The 18033-nt window shown below is 49.1% G+C and overlaps 1 protein-coding gene across 1 annotated transcript in view; it reads left to right on the forward strand.

The window, feature by feature from the left end:
• stard5 (StAR related lipid transfer domain containing 5) overlaps positions 1–18033 on the forward strand; it is a 59491-nt gene that overhangs the window by 37353 nt on the left and 4105 nt on the right. The window contains exons 3-5 of the mRNA XM_072468753.1: positions 1543–1675; positions 9746–9863; positions 10218–10311. Of these exons, the coding sequence (XP_072324854.1) occupies positions 1543–1675; positions 9746–9863; positions 10218–10311 (345 nt within the window). The remainder of the gene's footprint in view (positions 1–1542; positions 1676–9745; positions 9864–10217; positions 10312–18033) is intronic.

An 18033-nucleotide genomic window follows, 5' to 3' on the forward strand; every position in this document is an offset into this window, starting at 1 on the left:
CAGCACTTTGAGAAGGAATTCTATGCATGGGCAAATGGGTGCCATTGAGGCCCATGTCCCAGCTCCCATTCAGGTGGTGAGTATGGAGAATAGAGGGTTCACTTACCCTGGTGGAGCGGATTATGTAATTCATTATTTTCCTGCACTGTAGGTTGGTCTTCTGAATGGAATTAGCATTGATCACCTTAGTGGCCTCCTCCCATGCAGGTGTGGTGAGATAGGTGGGCATCCTTGGAAGTAGGAAGTCCTTCCTGTCCTCCACGACTTGCAGTAGTTTGTCCAATGAGGCTTTACTGAAACTTGGGACCAGTGCTGTTGTTTCCTGGCAGCCATGACTAGGTCCAAACTCCTGGAATAATAAATGATTAACTGCCTGGGCCCCTTTTTTAAATGTGGTGCCCCGATATAACAGTGGTGCACGTGATTTCCTGCTTGCCCTGTTGCATGATTTGCCGGTAAAATCCCAGTTGCACAATTAATGAGCCCAACACCATGCAATTTGGCAAGTTTGGCCTTTAAGCTCTGCGGTGGGAGTCCCTCTGGCTTTATGGCTCCCGCCACAGGACGTCGGCCTGGAGCTGGTCCCGGAAATAAGGATTTCGTTGCCAGGCTTTGCCAGAGAAATAAAATGGGTGAAAGTGAATCAACACTCTGTTTTACATCACTCCCCGTTTTTATTTTCTTACATTTATTTTGATGAGGTCCAGAATTCTCAAGCCTCTGGTATATCAACACGGCATATGATCAGAATTGAGCCTGTTTATTGCTGTTTATATGCTGGTTTGAATCCAAAAGAGAGACTTTTGAGACGTGTACAGTATTTGACTTAAAAGTGACACACCAAACCCCTCCCAAGGGAGGTGTGTGGGGGATGCAGGAGGTGAATGACATGGGTTGGCATCAGTTGGCACTAAGTTTGCATTTGGGTTATAAAGGACTATAGGGAAGGTCGAAGGCCATATGTTGACATGGAAGGTATGAAAAGTCTTGGGGAAGTGTAGAGGAGTATAGGTTGATGTGAGGGGCCATGTTGAGTGGGCGGGAGCATGGTGCATGATGTGTGGCAGGGGTTAGCATTGATGCAAAATGAGGAATGTGTTTGGGGGAGTTGTGAGGAGGGTGCGGGCTGCAGTGCTGTTTTATGTTTTAACAAGACTTCCACACATCGCTGCTGCACCGAGATGGACCGTCCTCGCAGCCCACCTCTGCACCCGTCAGCCTATGCAGTCATTCTGGGGTTACCCCCCACGATTCCAATTTTCACCTGTTTCCCCCGGCAACAAAAATCCAAGCCAGGCCAACTCCATCCAGGTTGACTTTAGGAATTAAGATGGCTTGCACCTTAATATGATTTGCAACTGTATGTGCTCTGTGCCAAAGATGTGCCTTGTCCTCAATCAACTACAGGAAAGTTCCATCTGCCCCTTCCTTCCCCACTGCAACAGTTAACAGTTTAGCAAGAAGGTTGCAATACTTGCCAGTTATTAGTAGAATTAATTACTGTTTTGATACTTCCTCTTTTTTCTTGTGCCTTTGATTTAGGTACAAAGGTGAAGGGATAATTAAAGCTGCACCAAAGGATGTCTGGGAGTGTCTAAAACCTGTGCCCGATGGACTAAGAGTCAAGTGGGACAAAAACGTTAGAGTATTTGAGCTGATTGCAGTCATCAATGATGTAAGTTTGGTGGCTATGATTTACTTTTGCAAGAAGAATTTGGTTTTTAAATGATTTTCCCTCTGTTTTTATTTAGACCGTTGAATGACGAACATAGGTACTTTTTACTTTTGTAATGCCCATAATGTGTCCACGAGAGATATTTACTAGCATATTAAAAGGCATGAATATAGTGTGCAGACCTCCTAGCAATGGTTTTTAAACAGTTCTCGGTCTCATTTATTCTGGCACTTATATCCAAATTGACTAATGTCTACATTTTCTTTAAATGTTAAGATGATACATTCCTACACTACGATTGCATATTTCAAATTTAAAATCATTAACCGTTTTATTCAGAGGCTTGCCTCTCCTTGTGAGGCCGCTGCTTCACTTTATTTTTATTCATTCATGAGATTAGTGCCCATCCCTACTTGCCCTTGAACTGAGTGGACATTTCAGAGGGCAGTTAAGAGTCAATCACATTGCTGTGGATCTGGAGTCGGGTGTAGGCCAGATTTCCCTCACTAAAGGACATTAGTGAACCAGGCAATAGATAATGGTTTCATTAGGCTTTGAATTCAAATTTCACCATCTTCCGTGGTAGGATATGAGCCTAGGTGGTAAGAGCATTACACTGGGTCTCTGGGTTACTTGTGCAGTTACAATACCGCTACATCATCCCTTCCTCTGGCTGCTGTTGCCGATTTCTATTTTTTTTTTTTTTTTTTTTTGCCACGTTTTTTTCCATCCATTGTAGGCTGAGTTGTCAATGACAATCTCCAACTTGCCCCCAAGTAGATAATGATTATTTTATATTTTATTCAACTTTTTCGGCCATACAAAACAGTACAAAGGTTTTTCCCCTTTTTACAACAGCAAAACAATATAAATAACCGTGACCGTATTTTAATAAATAAATAATATATAAACTAAATGGCAACTGCCATAACAAAAATAATAGCTCTCCCAAATAATAAAATCAGCAATTCAATATACATAACCAAGTACCAATATCTTTACAAAAACACCCCTGAGGACCCACCTGAGCCCCCCCCCCCCCCCCCCCCCCCCCCCCCCGGGTTGCTGCTGTGACCTTCCCATTTCCTTTATCGTTCTGCGAGGTAGTTAATGAACGGTTGCCACCGCCTGGTGAACCCCTGAGCCGAACCCCTTAGTGCAAACTTTATCTGTTCCAGTTTTATAAACCCTGCCATGTCGTTTATCCAGGTCTCCACGCCCGGAGGCTTGGCTTCCTTCCACATAAGCAGTATCCTTCGCCGGGCTACTAGGGACGCAAAGGCCAAAACATCAGCCTCTCTCGCCTCCTGCACTCCCGGCTCTTCTGCAACCCCGAATATAGCCAGCCCCCAGCCTGGCTCGACCCGGACCCCCACCACCTTTGAAAGCACCTTCGCCACCCCCACCCAGAACCCCTGCAGTGCCGGGCATGACCAAAACATGTGGGTGTGGTTTGCTGGGCTTCTCGAGCATCTCCCACACCTATCCTCTACCCCGGAAAATTTACTGAGCCTTGCTCCGGTCATATGTGCTCTGTGCAAAACCTTAAATTGTATCAGGCTAAGCCTGGCGCACGAGGACGAAGAGTTTACCCTACGTAGGGCATTTGCCCACAGCCCCTCTTCAATCTCTTCCCCCAGCTCTTCCTCCCATTTTCCCTTCAGCTCATCCACCATGTTCTCCCCCTTGTCTCTCATTTCCCTGTATATATCTGACACCCTACCATCCCCCACCCATGTCCCTGAGATCACTCTATCCTGAATCTCCTGCGTCGGGAGCTGCGGGAATTCCCTCACCTGTTGCCTCGCAAAAGCCCTCAGTTGCATGTATCGAAATTCATTCCCTTGGGGCAACCCATATTTTTCCGTCAGCGCTCCCAGACTCGCAAACGTCCCGTCCAAGAACAGATCCCTCAGTTGCACAATCCCAGCTCTCTGCCATGCTCCAAATCCCCCATCTATTCTCTCCGGGACAAACCTGTGATTATTTCTTATCGGGGACCGCACCGAGGCACCCGTCCTTCCCCTATGCCGTCTCCACTGCCCCCAAATTTTCAGTGTTGCCACCACCACTGGACTTGAGGTGTATTTCTTCGGGGAGAACGGCAGCGGTGCCGTCACCAGTGCTTGTATGCTGGTTCCTTTGCAGGACGCCATCTCCAATATCTTCCACGCCGCTCCCTCCCCTTTTCCCATCCACTTACACACCATTGAAATATTGGCGGCCCAATAGTACTCACTTAAGCTCGGTAGTGCCAAGTGCAAGAACCCCCTCCTCACTCTCGGGGTCTTCCCAGCCCACACAAAACTCATAACGCTTTTCTCGATCTTCTTGAAAAAAGCCTTCGTGACCATCACCGGGAGGCACTGAAACACAAAAAGGAATCTCGGGAGGACTACCATTTTGACCGCCTGCACCCTCCCCACCAGTGACAGGGGCACCATGTCCTATCTCTTAAAATCCTCCTCCATCTGTTCCACCAGTCGTGTTAAATTAAGCCCATGTAAGGTTCCCCAACTCCTGGCTATCTGGATCCCCAAGTACCGGAAATCCCTTGTTACCCTCCTCAGCGGTAAATCCTCTATTCCCCTGCTCTGCTCCCCCGGATGTACCACAAACAACTCACTCTTCCCCATGTTCAATTTGTACCCCGAGAATTCCCCAAACTCCCCGAGCGTCTGCATTATCTCAGGCATCCCCTCCACCGGGTCTGCAACATACAGCAGTAAATCATCTGCATACAATGATACCCGGTGTTCTTCTCCTCCCCTGAGTACTCCCCTCCACTTCCTGGAGCCCTTCAGTGCTATGGCCAGGGGCTCAATTACCAATGCAAACAGTAACGGAGACAGGGGACGCCCCTGCCTCGTCCCTCTATAAAGACTGAAGTAGTCAGACCTCTGCCTGTTCGTGATCACACTTGCCACCGGGGCCCTATATAGCAGCTGTACCCATCCAATGAACCCTTCACCGAAACCAAATCTCCTCAACATTTCCCACAGGTAGTCCTACTCGACCCTGTCAAATGCTTTCTTGGCATCCATCTCCACCACTATCTCCGCCTCTCCCTCTGGTGGGGGCATCATCATCACCCCTAGTAGCCTCCGTATGTTCGTGTTCAGCTGTCTCCCCTTAACGAACCCAGTTTGATCCTCATGGACCACCCCCGGGACACAATCCTCTATCCTCGTCGCCATTACCGTGGCCAGGAGCTTAGCATCGACATTCAAAAGGGAAATGGGCCTGTAGGACCCACACTGCAGCAGGTCTTTATCCTTCTTCAAAAGTAACGATATTGTCGCCTCCGACATAGTCGGGGGCAACTTTCCCCTTTCCCTGGCCTCATTAAAGGTTCTCGTCAAAAGTGGGGCGAGTAGGTCTATAAATTTGCTATAAAATTCCACCGGGAACCCATCCGGTCCCGGGGCCTTCCCCGCCTGCATGCTCCCAATCCCCTTTACCACCTCCTCCATCTCAATCTGTGCTCCCAGTCCCGCCCTCTCCTGCTCCTCCACCTTCGGGAATTCCAGCTGATCCAGGAAATGCATCATTCCCTCCTTCCCTTCCGGGGGCTGAGCCTTATACAACCTCTCATAGAATGTCTTAAACACCCCATTCACTCTCTCTGCTCCCCGTTCCATCTCTCCCTCCTCATCCCTCACCCCACCTCTCTCCCTCTCCGCTCCCCTCTTCCTCAATCGTTGGGCCAGTAACCAACTCGCCTTCTCTCCATACTCATACTGCACTCCCTGTGCCCTCCTCCACTGTGCCTCTGCCTTACCCGTGGTCAGCAGGTCAAATTCCACATGTAACCTTTGTCTTTCCCTGTACAGTCCCTCCTCCGGTGCCTCTGCATATTGCCTGTCCACCCTCAGAAGTTCTCTCAGCAATCGCTCCCTTTCTTTACTCTCTTGCTTCCCTTTATGTGCCCTTATGGATATCAGTTCCCCTCTGACCACCGCCTTCAACGCCTCCCAGACCACTCCTACCTGAACCTCTCCATTGTCATTAAACTCCAAGTACCCTTAGACATATCCCCTCATCCGCCAACAGGCCCATATCCATTCTCCAGAGTGGGTGCTGTTCCTTTTCCTCTCCTACCTCCAGATCTACCCAGTGTGGAGCGTGGTCCGAGATGGCTATGGCCGTGTACTCCGTCCCTGTCACCTTCGGAATCAGTGCCCTTCCCAGGACAAAAAAGTCTATCCGTGAATATACCTTGTGAACATGGGAGAAGAATGAGAACTCCTTACTCCTAGGTCTGATAAATCTCCAAGGGTCTACTCCTCCCATCTGCTCCATGAAGTCCTTAAGCACCTTGGCCGCTGCCAGCCTCCTCCCGGTCCTGGACCTCGACCGGTCCAGCCCTGGATCAAGCACTGTATTGAAATCTCCCCCCATTACCAACTTTCCCACCTCCAGGTCCGGGATATGCCCCAACATATGCCTCATGAAGTTTGCATCATCCCAGTTCGGGGCGTACACGTTCACCAGAACCACCACCTCCCCTTGCAGTCTGCCACTCACCATCGCATATCTACCCCCACTGTCTGGCACTATGGTCTTTGCCTCAAACAGTACCCGTTTCCCCACTAAAATAGCCACCCCCCCCTATTCTTCGCATCCAAACCCGAACGAAACACCTGTCCCACCCATCCTTTACGTAGCCTGACCTGATCTGTCAATTTCAGGTGCGTCTCCTGCAACATAACCACATCTGCCTTTAATTTCTTTAGGTGTTTTAATCGGCCCATTCAGCCCTCTCACGTTCCACGTGATCAACCGGGTTGGGGGCTCTTTACCCCCCCCCCCCCTTGTCGACTAGCCATCCCCTTTTTTACCCCAGCTCCTCACCCGGTTCCCACGTGCCCGTATATCCCATCGACTGTGCCCTCCCGCCTCGACCACGCCGCCCCATAACAGCTCCCCCTTCCCCTTAGCAGCAGCAACCCAGTTAGCCCCACCCCCCCCCCTCCGCTAGATCCCCCTCGAGCGTAATTACACGCCCCATGTTGCTCCCAGAAGTCAGCGAACTCTGGCTGACCTCGGCTTCCCCGTTTGCCCTTGGCCTCTCACTGTGCGAGGCCCCCACCTTCCTGCGTCCCTGTTCCCGCCATAATTACCATAGCGCGGGAACGAGGCCCGCGTTTCCCACTCAGCCCCGCTTTCCTACCCACCGGCGCCTAAAGTTCCTCATACTCACCCCCCCCCCCCCCCCCCCCCCCCAAACGAGGGGAAGAGAGAAAATTTACAGGATTAAAGAGTTAACAATTGAAAAATAATTCCCCCCCCCCCCCCCTTCCTCGTCCCACATAGTCACCCCACCACTTTGTCCCAGAAGCTCTTTCTCTCGCCAGACTATTCCAGCTTCTCGTCCACTATGAATGTCCACGCCTCTCCTGCCGTCTCAAAGTTGTGGTGCTTCCCTTGGTATGTGACCCACAGTCTCGCCGGTTGCAGCATTCCAAATGTCACCTTTTTGTGAAGCACCGCCTTAGCCCGATTGAAACTTGCCCTCCTCCTGGTATACGCGGATCACCGCGTTCTCCCACCTGCAGCTCCGAGCTTTCTTCGCCCATCTTAGGACCATCTCTCTGTCATTATAGCGGTGAAACCTCACCACCATGGCTCGAGGTATTTCTCCTGCCCTTGGTCTTCGCGCCATAACTCGATAAGCTCCCTCCACGAGTCCTTAGCTGGAGAATTCTGGGCACTGCACTTGAGGAAGGATGTTGTGACCTTGGAGAGGATGCAGAGGGTATTTATTAGAATGGTACCAGAGATGAAAACTTCAGTTCTGTGGAGAGACAAGGAGAGGTAAGTTGCTTTCCTCAGGAGTGGAAAATGTTAAGGGGAGATAGACAGGGGCATTCAAGTTTATGAAGGGCTTTGATGGAGGAAATAAGACAAAATCTTTTGCACTGGCAGAACGGCCAGTTGCCAGAGTACAAAGGTAATCGGCAAAAGAACTGGAAGTGAGTGGAGAAGAAAAAAAATGTAACAGCAACATACAATTTTGAAGGATTTGCTTGAAAGGGTGTTCGAAACAGAATCGATAATAATTTTCAGAATTGAGTGCGCACTTGAATGAGAAATTATAGTGCAGGGATACAGGGAAAGGGTGTGGAGGGGGATTAACTGAATAGTGCCTTCAAAGGCGGGCTAAATGTTGTCCACCTGTGCTGCAGAATGAAGGAGGCTGGCAGGACAATGGGGCTCAATTTTTCTGGTCCCACAAAAGATGGGTTTGGAGACTGGACTGAGAACTAAATTGAAGAAATTTGCGTCCGGGATCCCACCTCCAAACAATTTGCCTGAGGTGGGGTCAGACTGGCACCGAATGCCCACCTGGCAATGGCAGATTATTCATTATCAATAATCATTATCTACGGGACTTCCGGGTGCGGTGATGACCAGCTGAGTCGCACGTTTCGGCAGCTCCCATTGGAACGGACTTTTGGGCTCTTGATAAGAGCCCCAACGGCAATTTTAAACGGCCAAAATCACTGTGCGGTGAAATAGAAGGGAATCCCCCCCCCCCCCCCCCCCACCCCCGGATACTGATGGAAAAAGGAGAGGATAGCTGTAGGATTGCAGTGGATCCTTCGGAGCAGCGGCAAGGAAGGGAAACTCGAAGCGAGATGGCGTCGGAAGGTGGCCGTTCGATATGGGGCCCGGAGCAACAAGAGTTCCTGCGGCGCTGTGTGGAAGAGCTGAAGAAGGAGGTGTTGGCCCCGATGCTACAGGCGATTGAAGGGCTAAAGGAGGCGCAGAGGACCCAGGAGCTGGAGCTTCGGGTCGTGAAGGCAAAGGCTGCTGAAAATGAAGACGAAATTCAGGGCCTGGTGGTGGAAGACAGAGACGCACGAGGCGCAGCACAAGGTGTGTGGAGAGGTTGGAAGCCCTGGAGAATAATTCAAGGAGGAAGAATCTAAGAGTCTTCGGTCTTCCCGAGGGCGCAGAGGGGGCGGACGTCGGGGCATATGTGAGCACGATGCTTCACTCGCTAATGGGATCGGAGGCCCCGACGGGCCCTTTGGAGGTTTATCATAGAATTTACAGTGCAGAAGGAGGCCATTCGGCCCATCGAGTCTGCACCGGCTCTTGGAAAGAGCACCCTACCCAAGGTCAACACCTCCGCCCTATCCCCATAACCCAGTAACCCCACCCAACACTAAGGGCAATTTTTATTATTGATTCTGTTTCGAACACCCTTTCAAGCAAATCCTTCAAAATTGTATGTTGCTGTTACATTTTTTTTCTTCTCCACTCACTTCCAGTTCTTTTGCCGATTACCTTTGGACTCTGGCAACTGGCCGTTCTGCCAGTGCAAAAGATTTTGTCTTATTTCCTCCATCAAAGCCCTTTATAAACTTGAATGCCCCTGTCTATCTCCCCTTAACATTTTCTACTCCTGAGGAAAGCAACTTACCTCTCCTTGTCTCTCCACAGAACTGAAGTCTTTCATCTCTGGTACCATTCTAATAAATACCCTCTGCATCCTCTCCAAGGTCACAACATCCTTCCTCAAGTGCAGTGCCCAGAATTCTCCAGCTAAGGACTCGTGATTTATTAAAGTTTAGCAGAATTCTTTGCTTTTGTGCTCTTGCCAGTATTTATGAAGCAAAGGATCCTCATTTGCTTTTTTAAAAACTGCCTCATCAACTTGATCTTCCATCTCCAAGATTTTGTATGCACAGACCCCAGGCCTGTGCTCCTGCCACTCCCTTAGTTTATATTACTTCTCAATCTTCCTTCTAAATGCATCACTTCATACTTGTCTGCATTAAATCTCATCTGCTATGTGACTGCTCATTTGATTAGTCTGTGTCCTCCTGAAGTCTGCTACAATCGTCTTTGAAAATGACAATTCGCATCATACTGTCCGAGACAAAAATAATGGCAGATAAAGGCAAATGTTTCAAGAAGCATGGAACCCTGTTTGAGAATTCACCTGGAAATATGCAAAAAAACTTTTTGTTATTTTCACTTTCTACAGTTGCAAAGCAGAAATAGATGATGAATGAAATGTTGAGCTTGTGTTAATGTTTGTACTTTTGTTCCCTCTAGGCTGTGTCTGTCTGCAGGACTGTTACACCATCAGCAGCTAAGGGCCTAATCTCTCCAAGGGATTTTGTGGATGTAATTTTAATCAAACAATATGAAGGTGGAATTATATCTTCAAATGGTAACTAGTGAGCACACGCGCATGCATGCTCGTGCACACGTAGGCACTCGCACGTGCACACACTCGCATAGACGCGCACCCACACAGATGGTCTGCTGTAATAAAAATGCGCACTGAAATTGAATGTGGAGAAGTGAAAACGTGTCTTTTAATTCCATATTAAATTCACTCTGTAAGTTTGAATTTGTGAAATGGCGTGGCTCAAACAACAATGTGATTGTTGCATGAGCCTCTATAATTAAACAATGAAATCAGATTGTAAGCTCTCCATTACACCTTTATCATGTTCCCACATGATTTGAGTATTGTGCACAATCGTTGTTTGAAGTGACTGCATTATCCTGTTTTCTTCAGCTACTAATGTGGAACACCCTGACTGTCCCCCTAAACCTCACTTTGTAAGAGGATTCAACCATCCTTGTGGATGTTTCTGTGCTCCCATTCCAGGGTAAGAGTCCTATTAATGTATCCCCATCTTTTTTTTGCAATCAACTATTGTACAGTGGTAGTCATAGCTTACTTTGGTCTGAGTCGGAAGGTTGTGGATGGGTGAATTTGTTTATTGTCACGTGCTGAGGTACAGTGAAAAGTACTGTTCTGCGTGCAGCTCAGACAGATCATTCCGTACATGAAAAGAAAACACATTAATAGGGTGAATTCAAATCCTACTCCAGAGACTGCGCCGACGCTCCGAGGGAGGGGTGCATTGAGCGAGTTTGTCGGAGGTTCCATCTTTTGGAAGGAGGCGGGCCCGATGGTTTCCTGGCTGAATTTTATAAGAAATTTATAATGTTTCAGGATGCGATAGGCAGGGATGTCTTGCCGCAAACAATGGGCCAGGCTACCATCTCGTTGCTGCTAACGAAAGATAAGAAACCGGCGGAATGTTGGTCATACAGACCCATATGGCTGTTGAATGTAGATGCCAAAATATTGGCAACGGTGTTGGCATTAAGGTTAGAGGGGTGTCTCCCAAAGGTGATTGGGGAGGATCAGACTGGGTCCGTGAAAGGAAGGCAATTGTTCTCGAATGTGAGGAGGTTACTGAATGTGGTCCTCTCTCCAACGGAGGGAAGGGAGACTGAGGTGGTGGTGCACTGGACGCAGAGAAGGCGTTTGATCGAGCAGAATGGAGTTATCTGATGGCAGTATTGGAACGGTTATTGGGCGGGGGGGGGATTGGAGTGGGGTTTTGTCTCATCAATGTGTGGGAGGATCCTGGAAGAGGATACGGTGTCCATGAAGGGGGGTTAAGGCAAAGTGGGAAGAAGAGCTGGGGTTGGTGTTGGAAGAGGGACTGTGGAGTGAGGTGCTGCAGAGGGTGAATGACTTGACTTCACGTGCGAGGTTGGGGCTAATACAGCTGAAGATAGTACAGACCACACCTCACAAAACCAAGGAAGAATCGGCTCTTCGAGGGGGTGGAGGATGTTGTGAACAATGTGAGGAGAGCCCGGCGAACCATGTCCACTTGTTTTGGTCCTGCCCGAAGCTGGAAAAGTTCTGGAGGATGATGTTCAGTACAGTTTCGGGGGGTCTTGCATGTGAATGTGGAGCCCAGCCCCAGCCATGTTCGGGCTGTCTGGTCAGCTTGAGCTGCAGACGGGTGCGCGGCAGATGTTTTAGCCTTCGCCTCACTGATTGCTCAGAGGGGGTCCTGTTGGGGTGGAGGTCAGCCTCCACCCTGTGCCTCGGTGTGGCGGGGGAAAGTTTGAGCTGAGGGGGATGAGGAGGAGTTCTACAATTTTTTGGGTTTGTTTATCATGCATTTCTGGGAGTTGGTTACTGTTGATTGGTGAGGGGAAGGTTGGGGAATGTTGTGTTTGCTTGGGGTGGTTGGGTTTTGTATTATGAAAATGTTGAAAATCTGTTGAATAAAAATACTTTTTTTTTTTAAACTCGTTGGCCCCTTGGCGGGTGGAAAAGATCCCAGTTAGCCCCGTTTCCTGGCCAGTATTTATACTTCAATTAGCATCACCAAAAACAGATGATCTGATCAGCATCACAGTGCTGTTTGTTGGAGATTCCTGTGTATATTGGCTGCCACATTTCCTACAATACAGCACGGACTAGAATTGCAAAATATTTCCATGGTGTTTGAGAATGTCCTGAGGTCGCAAGGAGTGTGAATAAATGCAAGTCTTTTTTTTCCCCCCTTGCCTCTTGAGAAACTTTTTATTTCTTAGCTAATCGGTTTTCACTTGTTTTTTGGGCTATAATAAAAGGAAAGAGTTTACCCAACATCAGTTGTGAGTGACCATAATCCTGACATTTATAAATCCAACACATGACACTCATGCAAACCTATTTGAATTTCTCTTCATAATTTCCCTGAATTCAATAAAATGATTGATGTTAGATCTCGGCTGACGAGTACTGGTTATTCATGAATGGGATTGGTGCCCATCACATGACCCTGCATGCCAGCACTCTTGTCTTGACGCAATAAGTGGCCACTTAAATGCCATCTCCGCCAATTACAATACTGGAGGGACATATGAAACTATACCTTGAGAAGACTATCCATGGGAAACTTGGTTTCAACTGCTGGACCATGGTATAACAAACAGTCCAGACATTAGCATAAGGTAAAGGTTTGGACCTCTTGAGGCACAACACTGCTTCACATTCGTTCATTTACTGCCATAACAACAGACTAAGAGTTGGAGGCCTCGTGTAGGAGCATCTTATGAGCTTCATTTGAGGAGGAATTCGGGCAACAGCGCAAGGAGATGCAAGGGGACTGGTCAGTGGCGATTGAGGGTGTGGTGGAACCTCTTCCAGAGTCCCTGGAGCAAGTGGAGAACCAGCTGGAGACACATGGGGTGACTATCAAGGAGGTGGAGAGGATGGTATCATATCAGAGTGATCGAATCGGCTCGCTGGAGGTCGAGATGGCGATGCTGGGGGAAATCGGCATGGTGCTGCGGGCGAAGGTCGATGACCAGGAAAATCGGTCGAAGCGGCAGAACCTTCGTGTTGCGGGGCCGCCGGAGGGAGTAGAGGGAACGGATACCACCAGTTGTGTCAACGGTGTTCGGGAAGCTGGGTGACGCAAAGATCTTTGAGAAGCTCCCGGAGGTGGATCGGACCCACCGGACCTTGAGACCGAAGCCGAGGGTGGGGAACCGCCCCAGGCTGTGATTGTGCAAATGCACAAATTTCAAGATAAGGAGAAGATCCTAAGTTGGGCCAAGGAAGCTCAGGACTTTAGCTGGGAGGGGAACCGGGTCCCCATATATCTGGACATTGGGGCTGAACTGACCAAGAGGCAGGCGGGTTTCAACAAAGCCATGGCGGCGCTTTTTCGAGACAAAGGTCAGTTTGGGGTGTTGTACCCTGCCAAGTTGTGGGTGAAGTTCAAGGGGAAGGAGCATTATTTTCAGACGCCAGAAGAGGCGAATGACTGTGTTCGGGACCGAGGGCTGGGAGAGGTTTACGGTTGAGTTGTGTCTTTTCACGATTTGCTCATGGTTTGTTAAATTGCACTGCTAAAATGTTATTGATAGCTGAGGAAGAGGTTGGTGGGGACCCTGGTGGTTCTGGTGATTGTTAATGCATCCAATTGGGACAATGGGGACTTGAAAAAGCTACTAGCAACCAATCCGGATCTGGATTCCCACACGTTAATAATGGGGGTGATTTTAATAGTGTGCTAGATCCAAAGGCCCCTAAATCAGTGTTGAGGACCGTGATGGCGAGGGTGTTGGGGTGTTTATGGAGCAAATGTGAGGGATGGATCTATGGAGGATTAGGCACCAGGCTGAGGGGGAATACTCCTCCTCTCAGGTCCATCGGGTATACTCGGGTATTGATTTCTTTGTGGTGGGGTGGAGTGTGCAGGTATAGTCATCTAGGCTCATAGAATCACAGAATTTACAGTACAGAAGGAGGCCATTCAGCCCATCGTGTCTGCACCGGCCCTTGGAAAGAGCACGCTACTTAAGCCCACACCTCCACCCTATCCCCGTAACCCCACCTAACCCTTTTTGGTCACTAAGGGCAATTTAGCATGGTCAATCCACCTAACTGCACATTTTTTGCACTGTGGGAGGAAACCGGAGCACTCGGAGGAAACCCACGCAGACACTGGGAGGAAGTGCATACAGTCACCCGAGGCCAGAATTGAACCGGGGACCCTGGAGCTGTGAAGCAACAGTGCTAAGCACTGCCACCATGCCGCCCGTGTGAAAATTTGCCCCTCTGGACCCTTTTTATATCCCTCTCCTCTCTCACCTTAAACCTATGCGCTCTAGTTTTAGACTCCCCTACCTTTGGGAAAAGATGTTGACCATCTCCCTTATCTATGCCCCTCATTATTTTATGGACCTCTAAGATCACCGCTAACCCTCCTACTCTCCAGCCTCTCCTTGTAACTCAAACCATCAAGTCATGATAACATCCCAGTCTGCACCCTTTCTAGTTTAATAATATCCTTTCTATAACAGGGTCTATGGGGAATTGTCCCTGCACCTCCTGAGCATGTTTAATGAGGGGGGTGCTGCCGGACACGGTGGGCAGGCCTCTCTTTCTTTGATTCCAAAGAAGGAAAAGACCCATTGGAATGTGGGTCATACAGACCCATCCCATTGTTAAATACTGATGTAAAGATTCTGGCCAAGTGGCCAGGCAGTTGGTAGTGTGTGTGCCGGCAATAGTGGCAGAGGATCAGACAGGGTTTGTGAAGGGGTGGCAGTTGTCCAGTAACATTAGGAGGCTGCAAAATGTAGTCATGACTCCGTCAAGCAGCAGGTGCCGGAGGAGATCGTATCGATGGATGATCGTGTTGAGTGGCTGTATTTGTTCGAGACTTTGAGGAGGTTTGTGTTCGGGCCGACATTTGTGGCGTGGATAGGATTGCTCTATGCATCCCCAATGCTAGTGTCTGAACAAATGGGGTGGAGTCAAGATTGTTTGAGCTCCGTAGGGCAACAAGGCCGGGTGCCTGTTGTCACCATTGTTGCATTGGCAATCGAGCCGTTGGCGATTGCGCTCCGGGCCTCGGGGGAGTGGCAGAGTATTGTTGGGGGGGGGTTGCTGGCAGGGGCAGGGAGTATAGCTTGTCGTTATATGCAGATGACTTATTGTTATATGTAGTGGATCTGTTGGCTAGCATGACAATGCTGGGAAAATTTGGGGCCTTCTCCGGGTGGAAAGCTGAATGTAGGAGTGATGTCTTCCCGGTGAATGATTTAGGAAGGGACGCAAATCTGGAGGCTCGGCCATTTAGGATTGCGAGGGTCCGGTTCAGGTATTTGGGGATCCGGGTGCCGCATGATTGGGTAACGGTGCAAAGATGGAACCTAACGGGACTGGTGGAAGAGGTCAAGAGGGATCTGCGGAGGTGGGATATCCTGCCGCTAACACTGGCAGGGAGAGTGCAGGCTGTAAAAATGAATGTGTTGCCCTGGTTCCTGTTTTATTTCAATCCCGATTCTTCTGCCCGTAGCCTTTTTTCGGAGGGTGGATGGATTCATCTCCGAGTTTGTATGGGCGGGTAAGATGCTGAAGGTTAGTAGGGCGTTGTTGCAGAGGAAAAGGCGAGTAGGGGGTTACTGCTTCCGAATTTGTTGCAGTACTACTGGGTAGCCAATGTGGAGATGAGGCGGGCGGGGGGTGCGAAGGCACAAAGGTGGAGTGGGTACGGGTGGAGGAGGACTCCTGCAAGAGGTGGAGTCTGAGAGTCATGTTAACGGCCCCGCTCCCGTTTGCTTCGGGGTAGTCGTCTTAATAGCCTGGCAGTGGTCTCTTCGATAAAGATTTGGAACCACCTGAGGAAGCACTTTAATTTGGGAAGGGGGTCGGTGCTGTCCCGTTGTGTGGTAACCACGGGTTTGTGCCCGGCAGGATGGGTGGGATGTATTAGGGGTGTCGACGGGAATGAGTAGGACGAGTGAGGGACTTACTTCTAGAAGAGCGATTTGTGGAGTTTCAAGAAAAATTTGTGTTGCATGTGGATAGTGATTTTTGATACTTACTTGGGGTGCGGGATTTTGTACGGAAAGAGCTCCCTGGGTTCCCTCCGTTACCGAGTATGTGTTTCTGGAAAAATTCCTGATTCCAGATATATGGGGGGAGGATTGAGGATATTTGTGGATGGCTAGGAAAGAAAGAGACGGCATTGGATGGGATAAAGGACAAATGGGAAGCGGAGCTGAGAGTTGAGTTGGTTGGGGGATTGAGTGAGTTGCTGCGTCGGGTTAACACAACATCCTTGTGCGTGAGAATGAGTCGCATACAATTTAAGGTGGTGCACAGGGTGAACATGACGTGGGCCTGGATGAGTGGATTCTTTCCGGACGTGGAGGATTGCTGTGAGAAGTGTGGGAGAGGGCCTGCAAACCATACCCATGTTTTGGGGGTGAGTGGTGGGGGGTTGCTGTTTAAGGTGTTGTTGGAGATACTGGGGTTTAAGGTCATGCCCAGGTCCCTTGGTATGTGTGGCATAAATCAGTCCTTCTTCCTACAGTCTGAAGTATCTATTGGGTAAATCACCTTATCACCCTCCTAACTACCTTTATCGGGGCTGCTGAATTTCACTTTCCGAGGTTCGACCTGCAAAGGCAACAATAACTGTGCCTTATCTCCAGCTCGGAATATTCTGGACCCGGCATGTTTGTCTGTCCACTTTCTTTCTCCCAAAACTTTTACAAGCTTCTGTGAGTCTTTCCAGAAACATGGACATGTGATCCAACACTGAGGATTCGTCTTTGTTTTAGCAACTTCTCTTTCATCAACTTTAATGGACCCTCTACGTCATGGCCTAAGTACAATTCAAATGGGCTAAACCCAGTAGATTGTTCGGAGAATCCCTGGTGGAAAATAGTTTTAAAAATCCAATTTTTTGTCCCAGTCTCTTGGAAGTTCATGACAATAGGCCCTAATCAAGTGAGACCCTGTCAGGAAGCTCCCCCCAAAGGTGAGACCCCTGTCTGGAAGCTAGAGAGCATTTCAGACAGAGGCAGTGAAAAGAATTACTGCTTTAACACTCACCTGGGTAATGTACCTGCTGGCTCAGACACAGGAAGCTGCACCTGTCAATTCCTGGAAGGAGAAAACCAGTCAGCTGTGTTTAAACCCCTCCGATCTTTGATGCAAGCCATTCATTTATTTATCTTTGAAAATGATTTTACTAGGCTGTGATTGACAGCTTCAACACCCCCCCAGCTTTCAGTATTGTTCCATTCATCTTCCTTCACGGTTGAGTAACTCTGAAGTGCTCTAAGTGCAATGTTTATAAACATCAAGCTTTGATTGACAGCTCCTGAACAACTTTCTTTTTAAAAGTATTTTTATTAAGGTTTTGCAGAATTTTTCATAAAACAGTAGTAACAATAATAACAAAACAAACTAGAGTGAACATTAACAGAGTGCAAAAGAGAATATATAATCACAATTACCCCACGCGACTTAGTCTTCCCACACCATCCCAATGAAGCACTCACCCCCCCCCCCCCATTTAACTTTCCATGAGAAAGTCGACGAACGGCTGCCATCTCCGGGAGAGCCCTAGCGTAGACCCTCTTAAGGCAAACTTTATTTTCTCGAGGTTGAGAAACCCAGCCATGTCGTTAACCCAAGTCTCTATACTTGGGGGATTCGAGTCCCTCCACATTAATAAAATCCATCTCCGGGCTACTAGGGAGGCAAAGGCCAAGACATTGGCCTCTTTCGCCCCCTGAACTCCCAGGTCTTCTGACACTCCAAAGATCGCTATCTCTGTACTTGGCACCACCGGTGTGTTAAGCACCTTGGACATTGCCCTAGCGAACCCTTGCCAGAACACTCTAAGCTCCGGGCATGCCCACAACATGTGGACATGGTTTGCAGGGCTGCCCTTGCACCTCATACAACTGTCTTCTACCCCAAAAACCTTGCTCACTCTCGCTGCCGTCATGTGTGCCCGGTGGACCACCTTAAATTGAATTAGTCTGAGCCTGGCACATGATGAGGAGGCATTAACCCTGCCCAGGACCTCTGCCCACAGACCCGCTTCCAACTCCTCACCTAGCTCCTCCTCGCACTTGCCCTTGAGCTCCTCCACCGGGGTTTCCTCCACCTCCTGTAGTTCCTGGTAGATATCCGACACCTTCCCGTCCCCCACCCAGGTGCCGGAGATCACCCTGTTCTGTATCCTCAGTGGCGGCAGCGTCGGAAAGGCCACTGTGTT

Source organism: Scyliorhinus torazame, chromosome 12 (assembly GCF_047496885.1).
Source record: "Scyliorhinus torazame isolate Kashiwa2021f chromosome 12, sScyTor2.1, whole genome shotgun sequence".
NCBI classification, from domain to species: Eukaryota; Metazoa; Chordata; class Chondrichthyes; order Carcharhiniformes; family Scyliorhinidae; genus Scyliorhinus; species Scyliorhinus torazame.